The sequence below is a fragment of the Propithecus coquereli genome, unplaced genomic scaffold (genome assembly GCF_000956105.1).
Source record: "Propithecus coquereli isolate 6110/MARCELLA unplaced genomic scaffold, Pcoq_1.0 Scaffold216, whole genome shotgun sequence".
Classification (NCBI taxonomy): Eukaryota; Metazoa; Chordata; class Mammalia; order Primates; family Indriidae; genus Propithecus; species Propithecus coquereli.
This window is the reverse complement of record NW_012146745.1, coordinates 1,921,619-1,946,094: the sequence shown is the minus strand read 5'-3', so window position 1 is coordinate 1,946,094 and position 24,476 is coordinate 1,921,619. Positions and strand designations below refer to the sequence as shown.

At 46.4% G+C, this 24,476-nt stretch overlaps 1 protein-coding gene across 1 annotated transcript in view; it reads right to left on the bottom strand.

Annotated features, from left to right (window-relative positions):
• Nucleotides 1–24,476, bottom strand: part of ASTN1 (astrotactin 1) — a 322,529-nt gene that overhangs the window by 90,807 nt on the left and 207,246 nt on the right. Inside the window, exons 9-12 of the mRNA XM_012644642.1 lie at nucleotides 16,109–16,183; nucleotides 9,252–9,389; nucleotides 8,568–8,718; nucleotides 422–588 (exon numbers count right to left, since the gene is read on the bottom strand). Coding sequence (XP_012500096.1) covers nucleotides 422–588; nucleotides 8,568–8,718; nucleotides 9,252–9,389; nucleotides 16,109–16,183 — 531 coding nt within the window. The remainder of the gene's footprint in view (nucleotides 1–421; nucleotides 589–8,567; nucleotides 8,719–9,251; nucleotides 9,390–16,108; nucleotides 16,184–24,476) is intronic.

The following is a 24,476-nucleotide window of genomic DNA, read 5'->3' as shown; positions in this document are numbered from 1 at the left end:
CAGCATTTAAACAAGTTTCCGCTTCTCCAACGCTGCCCCACTTCTCTGAGACTCGATTCGTTTTGCTCACTTTGTCTAAGCTCTAGAGCGCGGAAACTTCTCGTCCCCGCACACCTCATCAACGCAGCTCCGCAAACAGCGTTCGGGAAATCCTGCTTTAAGCGGGGAACAATTTCAGGAAACTGCGTGGTTTATTCCCCCTGCAGGTAAATCCCGGGGCTCGGCTTCCCCCTACCGGGACTGGACTGGACTGTCCCTCAGGTGCCCGCCCCCGGACTCTACGGGGGCTTTTTCCTCCGAGCCCAGGGCTGGCCGGGCGGGGGCCTGGGGCCGAGCCACCCCCATTGGCCGCCCCCGCTTTGCAGTGACGTCCCGCGTCCCGCGACAGGGCGGCCGGGCGCCCCCCGGCGGCCGGACTCACCCGCAGAACATGAGGATGTTGTAGAGCGCGGGCTCGTCGGCGAAGGGCGCCATCTGCTGCAGGCACAGCTGCTCGCAGCCGCCGTTGAAGCCGTCGGAACAGTCCACCCCGACGTGGCGGTCGTAGCAGCCCGAGCCGTCCTTCATGGGGCTGAGTCCGGACGGGCACTGGCACAAGCAGAAAGCAGCCGCACAGGTGGGTGAGCCGGGGCGCTGAGTGCTCTGGGACCCGGGGTGTCCTCACCGACCCGGTTCCTAACGCTCAGCCCGGACACTGCGCCGAGCGCGCCGCGGGTCTCCCACCACGCTAGGCTCCCCTTAAAAGCAAGTGACCTTTCTCGACATCTTGCTGCTTCTCTCTGGGCACGAATCGCAAACACCTGCATTAAAGCCACGTCCTCCAAAAGGGCTGGGAGGGGCGCTGCAGCCGGGCGGAGCCGAGTCGTGCGGCCTCCCGACTGCGCCTCCGGCTGGCGGAGGGTGGAAGGGACGGGCCGGAGTTGAACCGCACGGGCAGAGACGCCTCTGGGCTGGGGGAGGGCAGTGCTGCTGCTGGCCTTAGTATTAAGAGGACTTCTTAAGTGTCCACAGCACTTTGTCAGCACTCATACCAAACGGCCGTGTCAGAGGGAGTGGGCCAAGCCAGGGATTCCGGCCTGAGGGAGGACATGGACTTTCTCGTGACCTGGAGAGGGGCTGGACCACTCTCACGACGGGAGCAGCTGCACCCATCGCCGTCCTGTGTCCAGATGCCCTTTGGAAGGCACACAGACAAGACCACCTGCTACACCAGCACCCACAGGTGCTACACCAGCACCCACAGGTGCTGCACCTGGGTTGGAGCTGGACACTCTTAACGTGAAGTATTGAGCTTCACGGCACTACCTTGTCCTCGATAAGCTCCCCCGGGAATGACAGCAAAAAGGAAACTCTAGGAGGAGATGCCCCATCGTGGGGAAGGCAGAGGGGATCGGTGAATAACAGCAGTGCTTGCGCAGCACCCGTGACACGCCGGGCAGTGGTCTAACTCAGTCTCTAGCTTGTGTAACCCTCACAACACCCCTAGGAGCTAAGCAGTGTGATCATCCCCATTTTACACATGAGGAAACTGAGGCACAGAGCGTTTAAACATTCCTAAAGTCACACAGCTGCTCCGGGCAGGACGACACCTGAAACGCTGGCAGGCTGGCTGTGGAATCCATCATCAGCTCCCGCCACATCCGGCTCCTACCCAGCAGTCAGCGTTCACTGAGCACGTGCTAGGAGCTGGGCACTGGGCTAAGTGCTTTAAGTTTCTTGTCTCGCAACACCCTATAGTATCCCTGTTTATTGATAAGGAACCATTAACATTGCCAAATAACGCATAAACTCCTTGCTGCCCTGGGCTCCACTTAAAAGCTGATGACTTTTTCTTCTTATTATTTTTTTGCCATCCTTCTCCTCTGCCAGTGCAACAGATTCTGCACATTTGCACGAGAGCTGATCCCTTCAAACATGCTAGAAGGGGGCAAATAACTTGCCCAAGGTCAAGCGGCCAGACCGTGGCAGAGCTGGGGGTTTGTCCAGATCTGACTCCAATGCCGCCGAGACTTTTAATGACTGCTGTACTATACCGTCAGCTAGCTAACACCCTCCTCCAAAAGCAAAAACAAACCAAAACAAAACTTTCAAAACTCAGTGGAATGCAGTATGAAACATTTCCTCCCCCTGCAGCCTGGCTTGCTCTTCCCCTGTGCTGGCAAGCACCTTGGCCTAGTAGCCCAGAGCCGCCACAGGTGTGCCTCCGAATCCCACCTCTTCTCCCTCCTCCTTTCCCAGTCAAGAGCACAGCAGGACATGCACTGTTTGCTAACACTAATTCTGCAATTTCCCAAACAAATGGCCCCCTGTGGGCCTTCCAGGCTCCCCGCCTGGCCCATCCCCCTCTCTCCCCATGAAGGCAGCCAGAGTGCTGGAAGGTGACAGCAGTTGAAGAAGTTTCCAAGGGCTGCCCGTGCTGTGCGAGCCCAGATGCACCAGATGATGGTAAACAAGCAAATGAGGCAGCTGAGAACTGCACCCCATGTTTTGTCAGCCCCCTACCCACCAGATTCCTTGGCCACCCAGCTGTTAGGCCAGATGTGCCACCAGAAGGGAGCTGGCTTCAGCACTATGTGACTGCCCAGGCATGGATACGGGTACTAAACACAGAAAACTGAAAGTTTGATTGGAATTACATGGGCTGCACTGGTTGCCATGAGTTGTTTTTTGTTGTTGTTGTTGTGTTTGTTTGTTTTTTCCTTCTGTAAAGCTTGCTAGAAGCCATCAAGCAGATAAAGCCAGTCCTCTTATTATCCCCACCCCACGCGGTGGTTTCACCCATTGTACCCGCTAGCTATCTCAGGCACCAGCCCAGACTGTTCATGTTCCCAACCACCTGCTTTTTTTTCAGAATGGTCCTTCAAGCATGACTTCTGACAAAGACTTCACCAAATGAAACATGAGCAGGCTTTGTTCCAGAATTCCAAAATCTGGCATATCCATATCTTGCCTCGCCCTAATGTCTAGATGACCATTGCTATCCCAAATTGGACTACCTAAAATTCACCCTCTCTTAGGAGATTTGGAGAAAAGACAGAGTTAGCTGCCTTGTCCAAGTTGAATTTTTTTTTCTTACCAGCAAAGCTAAAAATAATAACACCTATGAGGAATTTAGCAATTCTTTGTGCAGGACAGTCTACATATATTATCTTCAATCCCAGCAACACAGGGACACTTTATCTTTCCCATTTTACAGATGAGCAAAATTAGGCTTAGAAAGACCAAGTAACTTGTTCAGTGTCACAGTGGTGGAAAATGGCACCATCAGACTTTGGGCCTAGACTGTCTGACCCTTTGGTTGTGTGTGTTCCTCCCATTCTGCCGTGCGGCTTCTCCAGTGCTGTACAACCTGCGTTCATTGGAATCCCTAAAGAGATAAAGTCAGTGTGTCAACTAGGTAAAGCAATCCCATAGACTCATTTGTTTGATTGTTTTAAGCAATTCCCAGAGTATATTCTGGGGTCAATTATGGATTTGAAGATTCAGCTTAGCATTTTCTCTCTCTCTCTCTGTCCCCTTTTACGAACACACAGAACACTACAAGTGCAAGTATTTTAGAACAGAACACTGCAAATTGTCCAGAGTGATGACCTTAAAGGCAAGTTGAGATCCTCAATCACTGAAAAAGATGCAATTATCTTTACTGCACTATAACTTACTTGGGCTGCAATTCGGAGTAAAACATTTTACAAAGACTTCCAGAAAAAAAAAGGCTAAAACCAAAAATAGAATTTTCTTCTTAATCCTTGGCAACCAGAACACCCAATTCTCCAAGGAGTTAATCAATCAAGGTTCCTATGGTATGAATTTGTATTGTTTTTTGCCTGAATCTTCCTTCCGATATGTTGACACGATGGGTTCCCTCAAAATCCGCATCTAAATATAAAGAAGCCACAGTCTCCAAACCATGCCACTCCTCCTAGAAGTATTTTCAGCCAGAGCCCTGTTGTCAGGAAGAAATCCTGCCTTCAGGAGAAGCTTGCCCTTTCTGTGCAAGGGCCAGATGTTCTTCTCTCCTGACTGTGGACAATCCTTCCACTTGTTTCTTGAAAGAGAACTGTTTGTTCAGGAGAGAGCCCAAGGTCATATATTAACCCCCCTTTGCAGAGGTTACATGAAGCAGTCCCAGGGACTTTACAAACTACAGGCTTAAGAAGAAAACTCCATTTATTACGGCAACAACTCTCCCCCATCAAGAAGGTCTAATAAATGAGCTCGTATTTCAGTGACCTCTAAAATACACAAGGTTAATCATCTTTCATGAGATGTTCATGGCTTCTTGACTTATTACTGGTCTCAGGTATAATTTGCTAATGAGATTAAAATTATTTTTCCCATTCGACTCCTTTTCTTTGTCATCCTTCCCCTCTTTTCTACCAATGGTTTTAGGTTGATTAATTGCTTAGGAGGCTAATCAAATCTCGCTAAGTCTGAGACACACAGACCTCAGCTCCAGATTATGGAATGGATGCCCTATTGGCAGACGGATGGAATGCTGGACTCATGAGCACATTCAGGGCCCTGAGAGAAGAGGGACAAACGCCTGCAGCTGAGCCCGCCTCGCTTTACCTGGATGATTCATAAGACACGCAACTGTAATTCCTGCTCCAAACAGGTTCTCTTTTACTAGATGGCAATCTTATTCCTTTCACAAATAATGATTTCCAAACTTTCTGATGGGCTCTGACATGCAGGCCGGAGCCATTCAGGACTGCTTCTCCCAGGGGAAAAGTTTGATGGAGTTAAATCTATATTTCAGGCTGTGAGAGCTTCCTGCCCCTATTTTTCTGGAAGCCTCTGAGGCATATTCTTCTACTTACTGTCCTACAGAGAGAAAGAGAGATGGTCATTTGTAATGGCCTCCACACATCTGTGCTCCAGTAGAGGTGAAATGACACATTTCACGGGAAACCATTGTGGACAGCATGTGGAGGGAAGGGCGGAGGGTCATTGGACAATTCAAAGCTCATTAGAGCATAATGTCCAGCAAGGAAGGTCATGTGTTCAATGCACGAGGAAGCAGGCAGCGACCCTCCCTGCTCCATGGCACAGCCCGCTTACCTAAGGACATTCAGGCATCTTATAGAGCACAGGCTTTCTTGTGTGTGTGTGTGTGTGTGTGTGTGTGTGTGTGTGTGTGTGTGTGTGCGCGCGCACACGCATCACATTAGAAATCATTTTCAAAGTTTCAAACACCATTTTATGTTAAGGCTCAACAGGTAGGCTTGATAAGAATGAAGATGCTCTGGCTGAAGCTCCCAGCAAGCTTGGAGTCCTGCCTGCCAAGTCTGCTCCAAGCCCCACTGCCATCCCCCGTGGAGGGTTCCCCAAAGATGTCCAAGACACAATCCTAGACACCTATGGACATGTCACCTCACGTGGGAAAAGGGACTTTGCATATGAAACTAAGTTAAGCACCTTGACGTGGGGAGACTGTCTTGGATTATCTAGATGGGCCCAATGTAATCACAAGAGTCCTTTAAAAGTGGAAAAGGGAGGCCCAGTTGGAGAGAGAGAAGGAGATGTGCCACAAAAATTATCAGAAAAATGCACTGTTGCTGGCTGTACAGGTGGAGGAAGGGGGCTATGAGCCAAGAAACTTGGGCGCACTCTAAAACCTGGAAGAGGCAAGGGAAGGGATTTCCTCTAGAGCCTCCAGAAGGGCATGCAGCCCTGGTGACACCTTGGTTTGAGCCCAGTGAGACCCACATAAGATTCTCATCTACAGAATTGTGAGATAATGAATTTGTGTAGCTTTGAGCACTAAGTTTATGGTACTTTGTTACAGCAGCAGTAAGATAACACAGCACCGTGGAAGGGCCCCACGGGGCTCTACAGAACAGGGAGCAGCTGCTCTCGTGCTTCATGGGAGGGCACCACAGCTCCCACCCTGCACATGAGGACAACGAGTAAGATTTGGGCACCAGCGGTGAGGGGCTGACCTCTGCTCTGGGAACCCTCCTGAAATGTCCGCAATCTCCAGCTGTTGGAGAGTGGTCTGGTTTGGAACGGTGTGATTGGGGTATGTACAGGTCTGTGCCTTTCACGGATATTTGTTTCCTGTCCTCAGAGACTATATAAACAACAGGGTAATTAACTGGGTAGCAATTAACCCTGTGGGAGTCCATGCATAACTGAGAAACGTGCCCTGCTTCCTAGAAAGAATCAAAGTTGAGCAGTGATGGGGACCGAATGTGAATGCGACCTGTCTGGTTAGAATCGTCAGGAAAATATACAGGTACACGCTCTGTCTCTGCCCCTTTCTCAGGTTCCTAAGGGCCAGCGTGTTCTAGTTTCTCATCTTTTTCTCCTTTCAGAAAAATATACCTATCTTGGGAAGCCTTCCGGTTCAGCACCAAGAAGACTGAGTGTGAGGGTTTACGTGGAGAGGAGGCCAGGCCAGTTCTTAAACTGCAGCCAGTGCAGCTGATGCCTGTGTCCCTGGTCCACTTCCAGATGACAAAGGACCACTTTGCTAATAGACCAGGGCTTTGGGACAGTGCTAAAGCCCACAGGAGTCAGGTCAGGCTCAAAGTTCGTCTCTGGTCTTCTCAGCAGGGTGACAGGGTCACGATGGGATGCATCGCCTCTCACTCGTCGTCTTCCTGCCCCAGGGATCACATGCTCCACAGCCAATGAGGAACAGTGAATCGAGCGTGTCTGCCAATCCGCCAGCTGCCTCCCTCTTCAGGAGCCACGTGGACCAGTGACTTCAAAGTATTATGCTAATGCCAAGTGCTGTTATAATTGGGTGACTTTCTGCAGCGGCTCCAATTCTAAAATGCAGCAGCCTCATTGCCAATGCATATTCATCAGAACTATTCTTGCTAGCTCTGTCTCACAGATCACAGTGTTAAAAGTACAAAATCCATCAGCACAGCGATGTGCCAAGCAAAAAGGGCTAGGATCACCAACAGAAGGCATCTGTCGGGCAAGCCCTGAGGGGCTCAGAAAGGGGCAGAGAAATGGCAAGAGAGGGAGAGTCTATCCCTGGGTGTGTGCGTGTGAATGTGTGTACATGTCAAAACTCACATGGGGGTGGTTCACACACATGTGCACACAGTGTGTCGGTACTTAGAATGACCCCAGAGAGTCATGGGAAATGAAAGGTTGGAATCTGAATGAAGAAATGAAGGCTGAATAGTTTTTTTTAAAAAAGTGTCTCAGCTGGGAGCTCCATTAGACAGTTAAATTGTCTCCTGAGAGACCTGGTTGGGAGCTCGTTGCTGAAGACGTGTGAGTGTGGACCCGCCAAAGGGAGGGGAGCCCTGTGGGACATCAGCTTCCCTCCCGGCTGCCTTTGGAAGGCGTGGCCTAAAAGAGCATCTTTCTTTGTATTCTCCTGATTGTTCCCTCTGTTCATCTTGCCCCTCTTCCTACCTACTCTTCATCTCTCTCTCTCTCTTTGCCTTTTCTCATCTTCATTTTCTCTCCCTTCTCAGATGAATCGGGCTCCTGTCGACTGCTGCCTAGTTGGTAACAGCGTGGGGAGGCCTTAGGGCTGGGAGAGTTCCAACCTGGCCCGCAGGTACACAGACCCACCTTTGACCAAGAACAGTTCCCGGACAGAACAGGGGCTCTGGGTTAGAGACGAAGAGAGGTAAAAAGGGTACCGGATCCACAACCTGACAGCTTTCCCCTGCTCTGGATCCCCTCACACAGCACGGCTGTCAGGCTGGGAAGTGTGGCAGGACGCCACATTCTCCCCACAGCTGGAAGCTCCTGGCCCTCCCTGCTGCACTGCAGAACTGATCATCTCCCCTCTTCTCTGCTCGCAATTTTCCTGGTTTCCCTGCTTCCATCTCTGCCCCATTCCCTCTCCTCTCTGGAGGACTGCATCCTTCTGCCCTTTAAAGGAGGCAGGGTTGGAAGGAGACAATAGTGTTAGGGCGTGAGAGGCATGAAAATGGCCAACAGAAAGGAGCCCGCGGCTGAAGGCTGCTTCTGCTCCTGCCTCCATCTACCTGCGTGGTGCCACAGACTCTTCGCATCCAAGACGTAGGCAATGTCCTAGCCCACTCTAGCCCGAGCCCTCTTACTAGTTAATAGCATCGCATGTTTTAAACAGAGCTGATAACAAAGTAGAAACCCACCTTTGGAGAAGCAGGTGCTCACTGCTGTGGTCACAAAGAGAACACATTTTCGTTCTTAATTTTTCTCTACGATTCCTGCAATAACTTACTTCTTTCATCACTCTAGCTTTACATAGGTTTCTCCTACAATTTCCTATTACGTTTCGCATGAATGTCATACTAATAAGCAATTAATTAGTTCTCAGATAGTTCTCATCAACTGTCTTGCAAGACTGGAAAGAAAGAATCATGCTATGTAATTCATGAAATTTCCCTTGGATAGTTATGCTACCCAGAGTAGGTGCTCGTAAGAACTTTTTGATTACGTACTGGTGATTAGCTCCTCATCTCTATCAAGAGAAAAGTCCAAGTTTACGCAGGTGGTGCTGCAAGTGGGGATCATGGCACAGTCTCATCTACACACCTGCATTGTGTCTCACCCTGCGCCTTCCCTCCCCATCCCCCAAACCGACTGGCCCGGCAGGGCAGACCTACCACACAACCGGTAGAGTCCAGCTTGCGATCTGAAATGCAACGGAAATTCTTACTGCAGCCCCCGTTATCTTTGCTGCAGTCCCGCACGGGCCCAAAGGAATCTAAGAGAACCTCCAGGCTGTCGAAAGAGGATGAAGTCATCAGCTCTTCTCTGTGGGGAGAAACAGTGAGAAGCAGGGAGAAGTCAAGAGGCTTACAGAAGCAACCAGTAGCGTCACATTCCACTTTCCTATCTGGTCAGCTGGATCATGTCTCACTCTCCCATATAAAAACTGAAGATCAACCAGACTCCAAGCCTTGAACTAACAAATCATGGGCATTCTCCACATCCAGGAAGTGAGCCAAGACTGTAATGCCCGGTCAAAGAAGGAGGTCAAACCTGGGCAAGGAAATTAACATTTTATTGCCTGTCTGTCCTTAGGGTATGTGGGAAGTGCTTACAAACTCTAATTTTATGTCTTCTTCCAGTGAGTGAGCCTTGGGGTATGCAATATTGACCCAGATAAAGAGCAGATCCTGGCACCACAAGTGGGGACTTTGAAAGCCGCCTGCCAATGTCTGCCTTCAGCTTGCATGATGCCTTTCCCAGCACCTGGAACCTTCGGATCGTATCCTGCTCTGCCTCCCGAGCCCACTGCAGGCCTCAGCCCTGAAGCCAGACTCGCCTGACCTCCCCAGACTCACCTGACCTCCACGGCGTCCTCCATCACGGTCATGTCGGTCTTGCACTTTGCCGACGGGTTGATGGCCAGTTCTGCTGGCGGGATCACAAAGCTCTTGCTGAGGGGCAGCCACATGCCCTCCCCAAGGGTGTAGGTGAATCTGCAGGGACACCAACACCGGTGGTCAGGACTGGGGGCCAACCGCCCCGCTGGGGGGCCCGGCCTTCTCCCCCAGCTGCGTCCACCTCCCGCCAACAGTCCTCTTCAGAAAGGGAGCTGACTGGCATGTTATGGATGTGATGACTGAGTCCCAAGGAGGCAGAGCGGCGGCCTTGCTCACGTGGCCAGACAGCCGGAGAACTGATTATGCTGCCCGCTCACTCGCTGTTAGAAGTGGTTTTGATCAAGTCAGAAAAAGCCAGTTCCAGCTTTCTTCAGATTTGAAGCTGGGCTTCCCCTGTCTTGAGTCAGATATAATTGGAGGCATTTTAATTGAAGAGAGATGCCAGCCTCCCACCGTCCCCATCCCACACTGCAGACCACAGTGGCAGCGATGGCATCTCTCTGTGCCTGGAGGAACCCTAACAAGGAAAAGAAAAGAAAAAAAATTCCCCTTTGTTTGGCTTCTGTGTGATGGGAACAGAAATGACTGAAGTCAGGAGCCTCCGGGGAGGAGAGAAGAGGGGAGGAACATGAACAAAACAGGCCTGGATTTACTCTCTGCACCCCCACCCACACCCTTAGCTAAGGCGATAACCCTTGGAATACAGGGAGGATTTTTTTAAATTCTTATAACAAGGGCTTAAAGGAATAAAAGAATCAATCAACATTTCAAGGGAAAACTTAAGAAAACCATGAGAGATTATTTGTTTGTTTATTCATTCATTTCATTTCAAAGGCATTCAAATGCTCTGTGTTCATAGTCAAAAATAGTCTTGGGATAAAAGCCAGTGTGGGTGGGATATCAGGAGGTTGGCAGTCTGGCATCCCCTCTCTCCTGACTGGGGAAGGACGATTAAAGGGACCCAGGCCCTGGCTCCATCTGCATGCTGGCCACAGAGGCTCTTTCAGAATCCTGCTTCCTTCCCTTCCCTACCCACACACTCCCCTCTAACCTCCACGGGTTGTCAGAGGTGCTAGGAAACCACATTGATGACTTGAGACCTTTTATTTTAAAAAATGCAGCCCTCTCCAGAATGCTGGCCACAGAGCAGACCCACTGAGCGGGGCTCACGAATTGAAGGGCAGCCAAGCCACATGGTTTCCGCCCACGACCTGAAAAAGAGCCTCAGGACGAGAGCAACTGGAAAGGGTGGACAGGTGCCAGCCTGGTGCAGGGGAGTCCAGGGGCAGAGGCAGAGCTATTGGTGAGAGGGATGTGACCAGGATTTGGGGGATTTCTCTCCCATTTCCCACCTGACTCTTGGTCCTCAGCTTCTCTGACCTAGTGGGTGAACCCCTGCATGAAGCAGCATGGAACTGTCAGAGATCCTTCTCGCTTTGAAAGAGGCACTTGAATCTTCCCACCCACAGGGGCACAAGGCAGCAGGCTCTGCAGGGAGGGGCCTGCATCAGGGAAGGAAAGCCCCTTCCTCTGGGGACAAAAGAAGATGAAGACCACCACTTCATTCTTCTGCGAAGCGGTCGGCAAAATTAAAGGCATGACAGCCCCTTCTCTCTCTCTCTCTCTCGCTCTCTCTCTCTCTCTCTCTCTCTCTCACACACACACACACACACACACACACACACACTTCATCTGGTAAGACTAAGAAGCCCACTCAGTGCCAATGATTGCCTCAAGGTGCCTGGAATATGGGACTTAAGGATGGATGTGGGTTGAAGGAAACAACCTCTAAGAATTTGTATGATTTCACTTTGCATTTCATAGTGGACATTCCTGAGATGGGAACATTATAATAAGCAGGCTCTGTGTGTGTGTGTGTGTGTGTGTGTGTGTGTGTGTGTGTGTGTGTGTGTGTGGAGGGGGAACCACTGCTCTTATATTGTTTCAGAGAGAACATCTACATGTTTGAATGGTACCAAGGAGAAGGCAGTTTATTGGATGTAAGAATGAGTTTTTGTTTTCTATTTTGGTTTTAAAATTACAATTTTTGCATTGATGTGGAGCAACAAATCCGTGACCTGTAGTTTATAATTTATGTAACAGGTTTTAGGCAGCTGTTGGCAGTTCTAGCACATTTCTGATGGGTAATTTTTCTTTTGGAAGAGGAGGCTCCATGCCCATCCATCTCCCAGTTTTCCCTTCTTTCTCTGCATACGGTAATATCCCTAAGGGAAAAGCAAGCACACCACATCTTCCCCCAACTTAAACTGCTGCGGCACCCCATGCCTGCAGGACAGAGTTCCACCCTCCAAAGAGGTGAGCCCCCCTTGCCTCAGCTTCTTCTTTTGCCAAACCCTGCTTCTCACTCGGTGCTCCTACAAGGCAACTGACCATAGTTCCTGAAGTCACCCTGATTTTCTCACCTCTTTGCTTTTCCTCCTAAATATTCCTTCTTTGTGGATTTTCTTCCCTTTCTTCTTTGCCTGACTACTCATTTTAAGACATAGTTCAGGCCCCACCCCTTCCAGAAAGTTCCCCCCGCCCCCTTCGTTCTCGACCCTCAGGCTGAGCAAGGGACCCTCCTCTGTGTGCCCTACACAAAGTCCCTTGCTGCTCCTGAGATACTGAATTGTACCTGGAGAATCCGCCACCACTTATAGGAATGTGCACCCTTGGATAGCAGAAGACAGCCCTTTGTCATCTTTGTATCCCCACTGTTAACACAATTTCTGGCCCAGGGAGGTCACTCAGTAAATAAATTGATTGATCACTAAGCAGATGTTGTTGGGTCTATAGCTTGCACAAGATGCTGGAGGCTGCAATCTCAGTGTTCAAACTGAAAGGTGGAAGCAGTGGTGAAGATTGTCCTTCATGTAGAGCAGGACATGGGTTACCCCTGGGTTTAAATGGATTTAAAAGTCAAGATGGATCTGGGTTTGACATTGTGAGGAACTTCCTAAGTGCACAGCAGCTCCTGGGACGCTGCACTGGACCAGTTAACAAGAAAAGCAGTCTCTGGTAGGGTCAAGGCGAATCCCTGTAGAGGAAGTAAGGTTAGGTGTGGGTGAGACTAACCCATACTGAGAACTGTCAGAGGGGCAGGTGCTCTGCAGAGCTGCCTCGTCTGTTCCTACAGCAGCCCTTTGAGGTTGCTTATTTGGCCCCATTTTACCAACTTATCAACTACCATTTTAAGAACATTAGGAACCTCCCCAAGGTCACCCTTCTATAAATGGGAAAATTGGGATTGGACTGTTTTTCAGGTATGGATCGCAGCAGCTTTCGAGCCCATGCTAGCTCAGGCCTATGAAATTCTAAAGTTTTCTTTCATCTGCAAAATCTACTGAGTAACTCCAAAATCCAAATATAGAACAAACTGTCAGAGAAAAGCTGTGTCCTAAAATCTCATCTGTCCCTCATTCATGCAGATTTGGCAGGAACAACTACAAAAAGCCACCCAAGAGAAGCTGGGTGAGTGTCTGGAACGCTTTCCCAAGCTGGGCCTTCTCTTGTGACAGCTGGTGGTGACCAATGCAGTTGATGGCTCAGCTGTGCACTGGGTCCTCCACACGGCCCTATTGAACTGGAGCTTGAAATTTCCGTTCAGAAGGAAACACTCGCCAGAGAGCGCTAGAGTGAGCCTGTGCTGCACCCAGGGCTCGGCACAAAATAGAACGTGGGAAAACCAATGCACAGCTCTTGACCTGGCCTCTACACTCTTTCCCAGAGCAGGCCATGCCAGGACGAGCTATTGTTCCCAGGAATGCAGGTACCCGCTCAGAAGGAAGGTGTCTGAGGGGTCAGTGGGTGGGAGCTGATCCCGTCTACCACAGTCTGGTGGGATGCAGTGGTCCTAGCCACCATGGAAAGGACTTCTTGGACAATGAAATGGGTTTGGTGAGAAGATTCAGTCGGAAGGCTCAGGGTCCTCTTGGACTCTTTGAGTCTAGCTTGGACCATTCCCAGGTTATTTGGGATGGCAGATTACCAATTTTAGTGGGGGCACCTAGGTCTTTTCCTAGCTAGTTTGTTGGGTTCAAGTCCTTAGGAAATACCTGAAAAGATCATCTGTAGATATCTATTGAAGGCCTACAGTATTCAAAATTATATGTTAGATATTAAATATTTAAAGCTGTATAGAATACTACTCCTTCTCTCAAGATAACCATTTCATTGGGAAACAATTTAAAAATAAGTATAAAATAAAATAATTGAAAAATAAATATTATAGTCAGTATGCCATAGACATTTGGAGGAGGAAAAGTCATTGTGGATTGCTGTAGTGGATTGGAGAAGCTTTAGAGCAGTGTTTTTCAATTCTGGCTACAGAGTAGAATCCCCATGGTGCTTTTAGAAAACACTCATGCCCTGGCCACACCTCCCAGAACTTTTCTATTAATTGGTTTGTGCTGGGTAAGATCACTGGTCATTTTTAAAGCACACTGGTGCGTATAGAGGGCCAGGGTTGGAGACCGCTTCCTAGTTGAGACTGTAAATTCTTGAAGTCAAGGACTATATTGGTAATAGTTGTTTGGTCATATCCACAGCATCTAAAACAGTGCCTTGCCATAGTAGGTGCTCAATAGATATTGGGTTTGGGTGAGACTCGGTCTGGACCATGAAAACAGGTAGTATTTATATTAAGAGGAGAATGTGAATTCTTGCTAGAGGAAAGGGTTTGAGCAAATGTGCAGAGTGAAGGATATTCAGGCTGTTGGGGACAGTGGATCAGTTAGAAGTCAGACTGAACTGAGAATGGAAGGTTCCACAGGAGAAGAGCAGCTTATTTAAAGGGAGTTGTATACTGGCATTCAGTGGTGGAAACATTTGAATGTCAGGATTTAAACTTTATTCCATAGTCTAGGAAAATGTGTGGTGGCTTGGAATTCATCAGGACGGTAATTCATGACTGAGCATAGTAGTGAGTAAATAGCTAATTATAGTCACTGAACAGGCCATAGAATTTTCCAGAGTGGCCATTGGTAGGTGATTTACTCAGATTCCAGAGTAGTTTCAGTTAAAGTTCCTAGTACCTAAAATAAGCAGATCATGACCCATTGCTTTCATTTGAGAGACTAGTTTGTTGTCGTGTTAGGGACCAGAATTGTAATGACTTGTTGACTAACCCATTGGCTCCTGAGATAGTTGACCTCATGAGTCGAACCGCACAACTGGTCCCCTGTGTAGTGCATGGGTATCACATCCAGTTGGCAGCCAGTAAATGTGGAGAAAAATGGTGCTTGTGGGGTTGGAAACATAGTCTTTGTGCAGGTTCTATTTTAATAGCCATTTCATTAAGGCCATTGTTTTTCAAAGTGTCAGTTTCTGACTTTTAGGGAGCAGGGAAATTATCCACGTTAATCAGCCAAATTCCACCAGGCTTCCCATCTGCCTTATCTTTATCATCCTCTGAAGGTTCTGGAAGACCAGGAGTAGGAAACTGGGAGAAAAAGTCAGCCAAATAATAAATCATTGTTGGGAAGTTTTAATGTCCAAGTCACAGTCTAAGGAATGTAGCTGACAACTCTTACAGCACAAATCCTCAAAAGCACCCTGCAACCAGTGCCATTAATGTGACCCAGCCTGCCCCGGGAGAGACACTCAGGAAAGAAAAGGGCAAGGGAAGGCCCTCGGAGGAAGTGGTTCTGTAAATCTGCACTAGCTAGGATGCCGTAGGACAACACCACGGTGGCCAAGCCAAGTCCATCCCAAGCTACCAAGAGGAGCAGCAGAAGCTCTGCAGAAGAGTGAGCTCTAGAAAGCAAATGCAGGAGCAAAAATCCAGGAGTGGATGACAGGGGGTGGGCATGGAGTGGGGCTTGAGATGGTGGCAGCGAATATCTGAGACTCAGCAAACCCTGTGGGTGCAGTGAAAAGGGAGCAAGTCTTCCATTTGCTTCCAGCTGCTCACCATTTCTCTGACAAAGGCATGCAGCAGCTGAACTCATCCTTTGCCGTCAGCATGTGAGGGACTGCTCACTTCCTCTACTAGAGGGCTTGCTCATGGAGGCAGATGCATTCACGTCCATACTGCACAGTCTCTGGCACTTAGTAGATACTCAGCAAATGTATGCTAAGTGCAGGACAGATCGACAAAATGAATGGATGATAAGATATTATTTTGGAAATAAACTGTGCTCCAGCTAAGACCTAGTGTGAATTCAGCTTTGTGAAAATGCAATAGTTCATGACTGGCACTCAAATTCTTCCTCTGCTTGTGGGCCTTTCTAACATGCTATTTCCAGGTATGTAAGTAGAAATCTGGGAGGAACTAGAAGCATCCAATTTGATCAGGAGAATAGTAGATAAAAAAAAAAGTTAGTAATAATGAGGTAGAGTTGAGAGAAGAAGGCTAGGGCAGGAGAGATTCATTTTGAACAACTTAGGACACCATGAGGAAAGTGCAAATTAGATGCAAAATGGAGAGGCAGGAGCTGACATTAATTGCCTGCTCTGTGCCAGTCTCTGTGCCAGGGACTTTCCCTGCATTATCCCTCACAACAGTCCAGCCAGGCGTGTAATATAGCCCCATTTAGCACACGCGGAACCTGGAGGCTCCAAGAGGTCAGTTAATTACCGAGGCTCACGGAGCTGGCAAGGAAGGAAGCCAGGACCCAAACAGAATCTGTTTAACTTCGAAGTCCTCCCTGTTGTCACCGGGTATGATTTGAGGGCAAGCACTTTTGCTACTAGGCAGGCAGAACAACTAAGAGTGGTTCCCATTTTGTACCTTAACATTAGGAAAGTAAGTTCAATGAGAAGTAAGACGTAGGGCTTGCAGACATGTGTAAGCAAGTCCCTAGACAACCACTTACCTGAATATTTTATCAGAGGGCTGCTCTCCCAAAACCAGGTCAAAGCCTCGCTGAAATATTGTATAAGGCCAAGGCCTAAAAGAAGAAACGTTATTCGATTAAAGGCAGCTCAACAAACACTTGCTGAACACCCACTTTGTGCCAGACACCATGCCAGGTTGTACAGACTCAGCGATGAAGAGGAAATATCCCCTGCCCTCTGGAAGCTCACTAATGTGAGCTCACACATGGCCTTGAATCCTAGAACCTGACCAAGATCAGGATCAATGTAAAAGTCCCCGAACCACTAGGAAAATGGAATTTAATAAACATGACAATTGGAACTACATATAGAGTAAAATTATACTAAAGTGGACCTCACATATCCATAATTCATGGTCCTTCCAATGTAGATTTACAGAAACCTAGCTTGACATCACTTAAGAAAGATGGGCAGCATGATTTCTTGAGATAGTTCTGGATTCAGACTCTGTTCCGCTATCGAACCAAGTGTCTCACTTTGAGCAGACCATTCACTTTGCTGAGCCTAATTTCTTCATTTGTAAAAATAGGGTTAATAAACCATAGATGCCTAACAGACCATTAAGAAAAATTAAGCAAACCTCTTAGGCCAAGGACCACAGCTCAGAGTCTTCAACATGTTTCCTTACTCAAAATGACATATGGACTCTGAGTCTTTGATAGGTTCAAAATGTCATCAAACATTTTATGTCACTCAATCAAACAGAAACAATTGAAATGGAATTGGCAAATAATTCATAACTGTCAGTCTTCCAGTGAATGTCTGGGTATTGTCACATGTACTAAAAAGTCAAAAAACTATTTCTTTTAAATAGTGTATATCTTTTAATTAAACCAGATAGTGAAACCCCAAATCATTTACTGATTCAAGCAAGAGTAGTAATACCCAGATCTCATGTTGAGTACTGAGCTACACACTAGATAGATTTAGACCCTACTTTCATGAAACTCAGTCTCCTAACTAACCCAATTATTGATGATTTCACTGTAGACATTCCTTTGGTTTTCAAGGACTACAAAAAGTCAGAAGAATAAGTCATCACTACTATTTGGGGCTAAATCTAATACTAGGAGTTAACACAGAGGTTTTCAGTGCAGGGAGTACTACCCAATGGAGGGCATTTGGGGAAATTTACAGCGGTTCTTGAATGATACAATGATTGGGGTTGGGGGGGCAATACTGCCCCTACCTTTAAAAGGTAAGGCCAGGATGGCTAGAATAGTGCAGTGCTCAGGACGGTTCTGCACAACAAATACTTTCCCCATGTCCTATAAGCTTTTGAATGTCATGGAGGACATTTAGTTAGGTGTTGAAAAACTGCTTCTAATGATCTAAGCCTAGACGCTAACTTCATTTACATATAAGCACAAAGTGGCTTGTACAGTGTCAATATAAGATAAATTTTCTCGGTATATCACTATTATGTAAATTGAGGGAAGATTACACATTGTATAACCACTTTTTACTCTTTTTCTTATTTCAATAGATTTAGGGGATACAAGTGTTTTTTGTTACATGGATGAATTACATAATGCTGAAGTCAGGGCTTTTAATGTACCCATCACCAGAATAGTGTATACTGTACCCAACAGGTAGATTTTTATCCCTCACTCCCCCTCTACCCTTTCCCCTTCTTAGTTTGCAATATGCATTACACCACTTTATATTGATAACATATATACCCCTCATTTAGCTCCCTCTTATAAGTGAGAACACGTGGTATTTATTTTTTCATTCCTGAGATACTTCACCTAGAATAATAGTCTCTAGTTTTATCCAGGTTACTACAAAAGGGATTATTTCATCCCGATTTCTGGCTGAGTAGTAATCCATGGTATATATATTTTCTTTATCTTCTCAACATTTTCTTTATCCACTCCTCAGTTGATGGGCACTTAGGTTGATTCCACATCTTTGCAATTGTGAATTGTGTTGTGATAAACATTCAGATGCAGGTGTCTTTTTTGTAAAATGACTTATTTTCCTTTGGGTAGATACCTAGTAGTAGGACTGCTGGATTGAATGGTAGATCTGCTTCAGTTCTTTGAGAAATCTCTATACTGTTTTCCATAGAGATTGTACTAATTTACATTCCCCCTAATAGTGTATAAGCATTCCCTTTCACCACATCTGAGGCAATGATGGTATAGTAAAATATAATTATTATATATTATTATATATTATATAGTTATTTTATCAGTGTAAATTATTTTTTCTCTTCTAATTACTGTTAAAGCATTACATTGATTTATGGAAATTTTATGTATACAGATTTATTATTTATGTATTTTATTTAAGAATAATAAAAGGGGTTTAAAATATTTGTTATAAAATAGGTGATGGGTCTGATAGGGTTGAGAACCACCAACCTAACCCAGTCAGCTAACCAATTTACTACCCAAAGAGTTGGGGCAGCCACTGGGGCTATGTAAGGGAGTGGGGGGGGGATGAATGTGTTCATTATTTATGCTTACTATTTATAAACACTTTATTCTTGGAATTCAATTTAGAAATACCTTGAGACAACAAGAATCGGCTCCAAAAAGTACCCAAACACTATACTATGAATAACCCCTGCATCAAATAAAAAGCCTCTCACCCCAGGTGTTTTTCATGTTTGTTCTGTTCATTGTAGGTGAACCCACTGAGCGGGGTTTGAATTTGATTCTTTTCTGCTGAACAGTAAGTGGTGGCTTATGGGCAGCAGAAAAATATGTATTGATTCAAGAAAAAGTCTATAAATCTTGAGAAAAAATGTCCCATATGATCCTAGACACCTAGAAAAGGCAGTAAAAAAAGAAGAGGGACATGCAATTTTATTTATCTCTATTTTGGGTAGAATCACATTTTATTTACTACCAGTTTAATAATTTTAAATAGCATACATTTTGCCTTTCAGTCATTTCTAGTACTCAAAACTGATATAATATGTAATTAGAGTTAATTCTTGGCATGGTTCCTAGGTTGTTTGAAGATATATTTTGAGGAGACAAATCTTAAGACTGGCATTGATTACAATGTGAACAATTAACTGTGTAGAATGACACAAACAAACCTGTATTCGAGCCATACTTAATGAATCAATGAGCTTGGAAACATTTATTAAGCACACATCCACATGTTGCTAGGTAGGTTAGGTCAAAGAGAACTCCTGGTCTTGAGGGGCCTGAAAATTAAGTCAACTCAGATCCGAAGGGTGCAAAAGGTGCAGAGATATGCAGCGTAGACCCCATCCTAATCACGTTTAGAGGCAGCAGGGCACAGTGGTTAGGACATGGGGTCTGGAGCCAGCCTGCCTGTTTCAGCTGAACTGCCAATCACTGTGTGCCTGTGGGCAAGTCCCTTAATCATTCTGCATCCCCATGTCCTCATCTGTAAGATGAGACTAATAATAATAATTTTATCATTCCAGCAAAGTTGTTATGAAGAGGAATTAGCCAATATAATTAAAGTGCTCAGAACAGTGCCTGGCGTTTAGTGAGTGCCATGGAGGCATTTACTGAATACATTAAATTTACTAATTGTCCGGATCAAATATAAATACTACAACGAGGAGGGATCTCCAGATTTCGACAGAGGAAGAAATGTCTTGCGCTAAGTTGCAGATGCAACGCCAACCCCAGGCTCTAGCTCAGACCGTAAATGTCTTTGTACTGGCTGGAAAGGAGGCAATGCGAGTGTGCAAAGGCCAAAGCCGGACACCCCGCCTCCCACCCTCCACCAGCGATCACTTTGCAGAGCGACTAACTCCACAGTGTTGACGTTAAACACAAAGAGGGGCCAGAGCCTGTCGTGAATGGCAAGAAGAGTCAGAGAGTTGTAAATTGCAGCGGCAAAGGAATAAAAGAGAATTTACTTATTTTCTTTCCATAGCAAGGGAGGATCTGCCATAGAGATGGGAAATCTTATTTGATTTATTTAGCAAATATTTGTGGAGGCCTATTACGTGTGAACTGCGAAATTAGGCAGCAGAATTGGGCTAAGGAGATTCTTGCCCTCAAAGGAATCTACAGTTTTTCTAAAGAAACACAAATAGGCCCAGACAAATCAATGTGAATGTCAAAAGGGGAGGGGAATGGATTTACAGGAAATAAACTAAGTGGGAAGCTCACCCTTCCTGGTGCAGGGAAGGCGGGGTGTCGGCAGTACGGGGAACGGTGGTTGGGGGAGATTGCCGCGCATGAGTGGAAAAGCCACAGAGGGCCACACAGGAAAAGCCAGGGGCAGAGCAATCCAGAGATGGACCTAAAATGCTGAAAACACTTTGAAACTGACTTACTTGAGAGCAACTGGAAGGGCACAGGCCTCTGTGTTAGGGTTCTTCGAATGCAAGTTAAAGTTCGAAAGATAAACTGGCCTCACCGAAAAGAGGCCCATCGGTGGGTCCTATACACGGGCTTGGAGGGAAATTGCCTGTGGGATGCCTGGAAACAGGGTCTAAAGGACCTCGTGACTGTCCCTCGCCTCTCTTCGCTCTGCTTCTCACACCGCGGGCCTCATTCTCCCAAAACGGCTAGTGTACGCGGGGAGACCTGGCCTCCAGCAGCTCCTGCTCGTGTCCTTGCAGGCTCAGACCACGGAGAAGGCTCTTCCCTCCTCATCAGGGCGAATAATCTGGGGAGGAGCTGCCTGACACACCCCAAGTCAGACAAGCAACCTGGACCACTGTCTGGGGCCGGGGAAGCGGAGGCATCTACATAGACGGAAACTTGTATTCGGTTTTCAGAGTTAGAGCTGGGGAGGAGAGTGAGTGGCAGAGAAAATAATTTCCACCTCAGCTTCTATCTGTTAATACCTGTGGCAGCAAGAGTGCTCCTCCATCAGGGGCAGGTGGCGTTACTGAGCAGACTGTGCCAACACTAGTTTTGCACAAGGGCACTAGGCCGTTGAGGGGCCCATGGACAGGGGTCAGGCCAGACATGGGGCAGGAGGTTGAACCCTGTCATCGGAAGAACCCTCGGTCTCTTGTCTCCACTTTGATATGTGGCCTTCACTATTGTCTTTCCTCTGCACGGGCCAACCCACTCACAACCTCTTAGCTAGAGCTTGTATGTTTGTTTGTTAACATCTTCATTCTAACAAACCAAGACCCTGAAGATTATCCTCCCACGTGGGCGGCTGCAGATGGCCTCTGTTCAGACGCAAGCTCAGGAACCCCCTGGGATGCTCCGCCCCACGCAGGGGCATATCTGTGCCACCAGGAGCCCCGCTGTAACAGAAGGACAGCACCCAGCAGGGCTCACGTGCACATCGTGGACGCTGAGAACCGTTAGTGCTCTTTTATTTGCCTTTTCTTTTCTCCTCCTGTCTCCCGCAATACCCACACTCTATTCAGTGTCTCCTCTCAGCACCCGCAGTTTCCAAGCTTTCAGTTTCTCTCCCTAACTCTCCTCTTCCCCAGGACACATTCGCTGTTGCAGGCATGTTCCCTCAGTCTTGGTGATGTCATTGGCCAAAAGTTGGCTGTTGCCCCTACTTGATGTTTGGCCTTCACCCTGGTTACTGGGCATTTCTTCCGCTACGACTCCTAGACCCAGTTGGTGAGTAAAGACCCCGCAGGGCAAGCCTGACTGGGTGCTCCCTTCCCACGGGCTCTCTCAGTGCGGCAAGGGACCACTTCTGTTCTAGACAAAGGTCCTTTAAATGCTGCTTTTGATTTAGTGCTCGTCCCAGCTTTCCACCTCACGGTGGCCCCTGGAAACAGAGCTCAGAAGCTATTGGCCAGCACGTCTGCTAACGGGCTTCCTTGTGGAAGACCTTCCGGCTCAGGGAGGGAGGAGAAATAGAGATGAATAAATAGAGAGATGATAGATGGATGATAGATATACAGATGGATAGAAAATAGGTCGGGAATAGAGAGAGAATATACATACATATATATGTGTCTATGTATACATGTACGAGGGGTGTGTGTGTGTGTGTGTGTGTGTGTGTGTGTGTGTGTGTGTGTGTTCTTTTTATACAGTCCAGTGTAGAGGGAATGTTTCAGCTGGAGGCAATGATGTATGAGGTGTTTCATGAAGAGCTTTTAGAAACTAGAGCTTTTTCTGAACTTACACATTCTTCCACCTGTCACTAAAGGAAACATTTTACAAATGAAAATATTTGTCCCTAGTTAAATGAAAGCACATCCTCTCAAGCCTGGCTCTGGCCCACATTTGGCTACGTTTCTGGTGGAAGCATGGTTCAGAAAGCTTCTGCCCAACTATTTGTGACACTCTGGGGCCCAGTATAGGATACTATACCCATATGTAGTGTGAGAGCTTGGAGCAAATGTTCCTTTTCTTAACTAGGTAAATGCATCTACAAGAAGGGAGCAGTGCAAGAAAGAGAGAATAGAGGTTCGTTTTAAAAAGTGCTCTGGAAAAAGGTAGTTTGCAAGATATACAGGAGAAGGGGGGGAGAGAAAAATGCCAAAATGAGTTTTCCAGCTGTGCAGTCGGCTGAACAATTCCATGCTTCAGCTGATCCTGATGATAAACGGGGAGACTATTGTGTCCCTGACTTCCCAATCACCACCAATTCTGGGAGAAATAAGTACCTGGAATGACCTATATCTCCAGATTATCTGGGAAACCTGTGGCTTTATCAGAAACTTATAAGAATAAAGATGAATAATGATGCCCAAAGTTTACACAGGTTGGTTTCAAGCTTTGGGGCCTTTGCAAATGTGTTTCTCCATCTGGAGTTGACCCTCACATATACTTGGATAACTTAGACTATTCTTTAAAATAGTATAGCTTAAAATGCTTAAAAGTGACATCCTAAAATCGGTCTTCCCTGGTGCTCCAAGACCAGGGAGCATCCCCCTGTTACATCCTCTCATGACACCCGGCACTTTCCTTTATAGAACCTATAGCTATAATTGATATATTAAATATTTAGTGAGTATTTTCCCCTCATCCGATACAAAGAACCTTGCCATCACAACTGCTGTATCCTCAGTGTCTGGTACAGTGCCATCGCGTGGCAGACGCTCAATAAAGACCTCAACTACATCACAAACGAGGTTGAGGGTACGTTGGGCTTGCGTCCTGGATAAGGCAGTCGTTGAACTACGTGACCTCAGATAAGTCACTTGATTTTTTTTCAACCTCAGTATAGTCATGTGTTGCTTGGCAATGGGGACACATTCTGAGAAACGCATCATTAGGTGATTTTGTCATTGTGCAAACATCCTAGATGGTATAGCCTACTACACACCTAGGCTACATGCTCTAGCCTATTGTTCCTAGACTATAAACTTGCATAGCATGTTGCTGTACTGAATACTGTAGGCAATTATGACATAGTGGTATCTGTGTATCTAAACATACATAAACATAGAAAGGTACAGGAAAAATACAGCATTATAATCTTATGAGACCACCATCATATACAAAGTCCTTCATTGACCGAAACATCATTATGCAGTGCATGACTGTATCTTCATCTATAAAATGTGGGTAAAATAGTAGCTAGAGTTGTTAAATGTTGATCATCAGGCAGTATTCAGAGCCCACTTGAAATTGGTGGAAAACAGGGTCAGGGATTTAAAATGAGACCTATCAGTGTGGTGGCCAACTGCATCCGTTTGTGCAAACACAGGAACGGAATCACAGGGTTGTTGAGTTCAGCCAGCATTGGCGTATTCCAGTGGATAAAATAAAATGTTGATAAAATATCACTTACAGTTGTTAAATGAGCACATATCTACTTAGCACAGTGCTGGCACATAGAAAAAAATTCAGTAAATACTAGCTATCATTATTCATTGTAATTAACATTCTCATTTGGTGAATAGAAAGTGTATTTCTAACCTTACTTTTAGAAAATGAATTGTTGATGCTCATTGTGTTATCTTTTAACATATACATCTCATGTAAATAAAAATGAAGTATTGATGTGATTGTATTATTTCATGTCTATTCCTAAGTAAACAAATTCATTTAGAATCTTTTACACAGAAAAATAACATACTCATCAGTAACCAGCAAAAGTAGTTAGCAGTGAAACCAGACTGAGTCAGTTTAAAACCTGGCCCTGCCACTCCTCAACTCTGTGGCCTTGGCTAAGTTCATTAACTCAAGCCACCAGACTATTCTATCCGCTCCCTTCCTAGCTACAGCCATGCCAGCACTGCCCGCCCATCCTCCCTCCTCATTTCAGAGCCTGGATCACTGTCCTTGCCAGCATTTTTCCATAATTTTTGGTAAGTTCAGTATCTACTTAGATGATCCTTTTATTTTTTTTAAACTCAAATTTTATTACAATACATCTTACATTACATTCTAATATTAAACAGTTTAAGTATAGATGATCCTTTTAATAGTCAAGTCAGCTCCTCCCACAATCCTGTCTCCTACC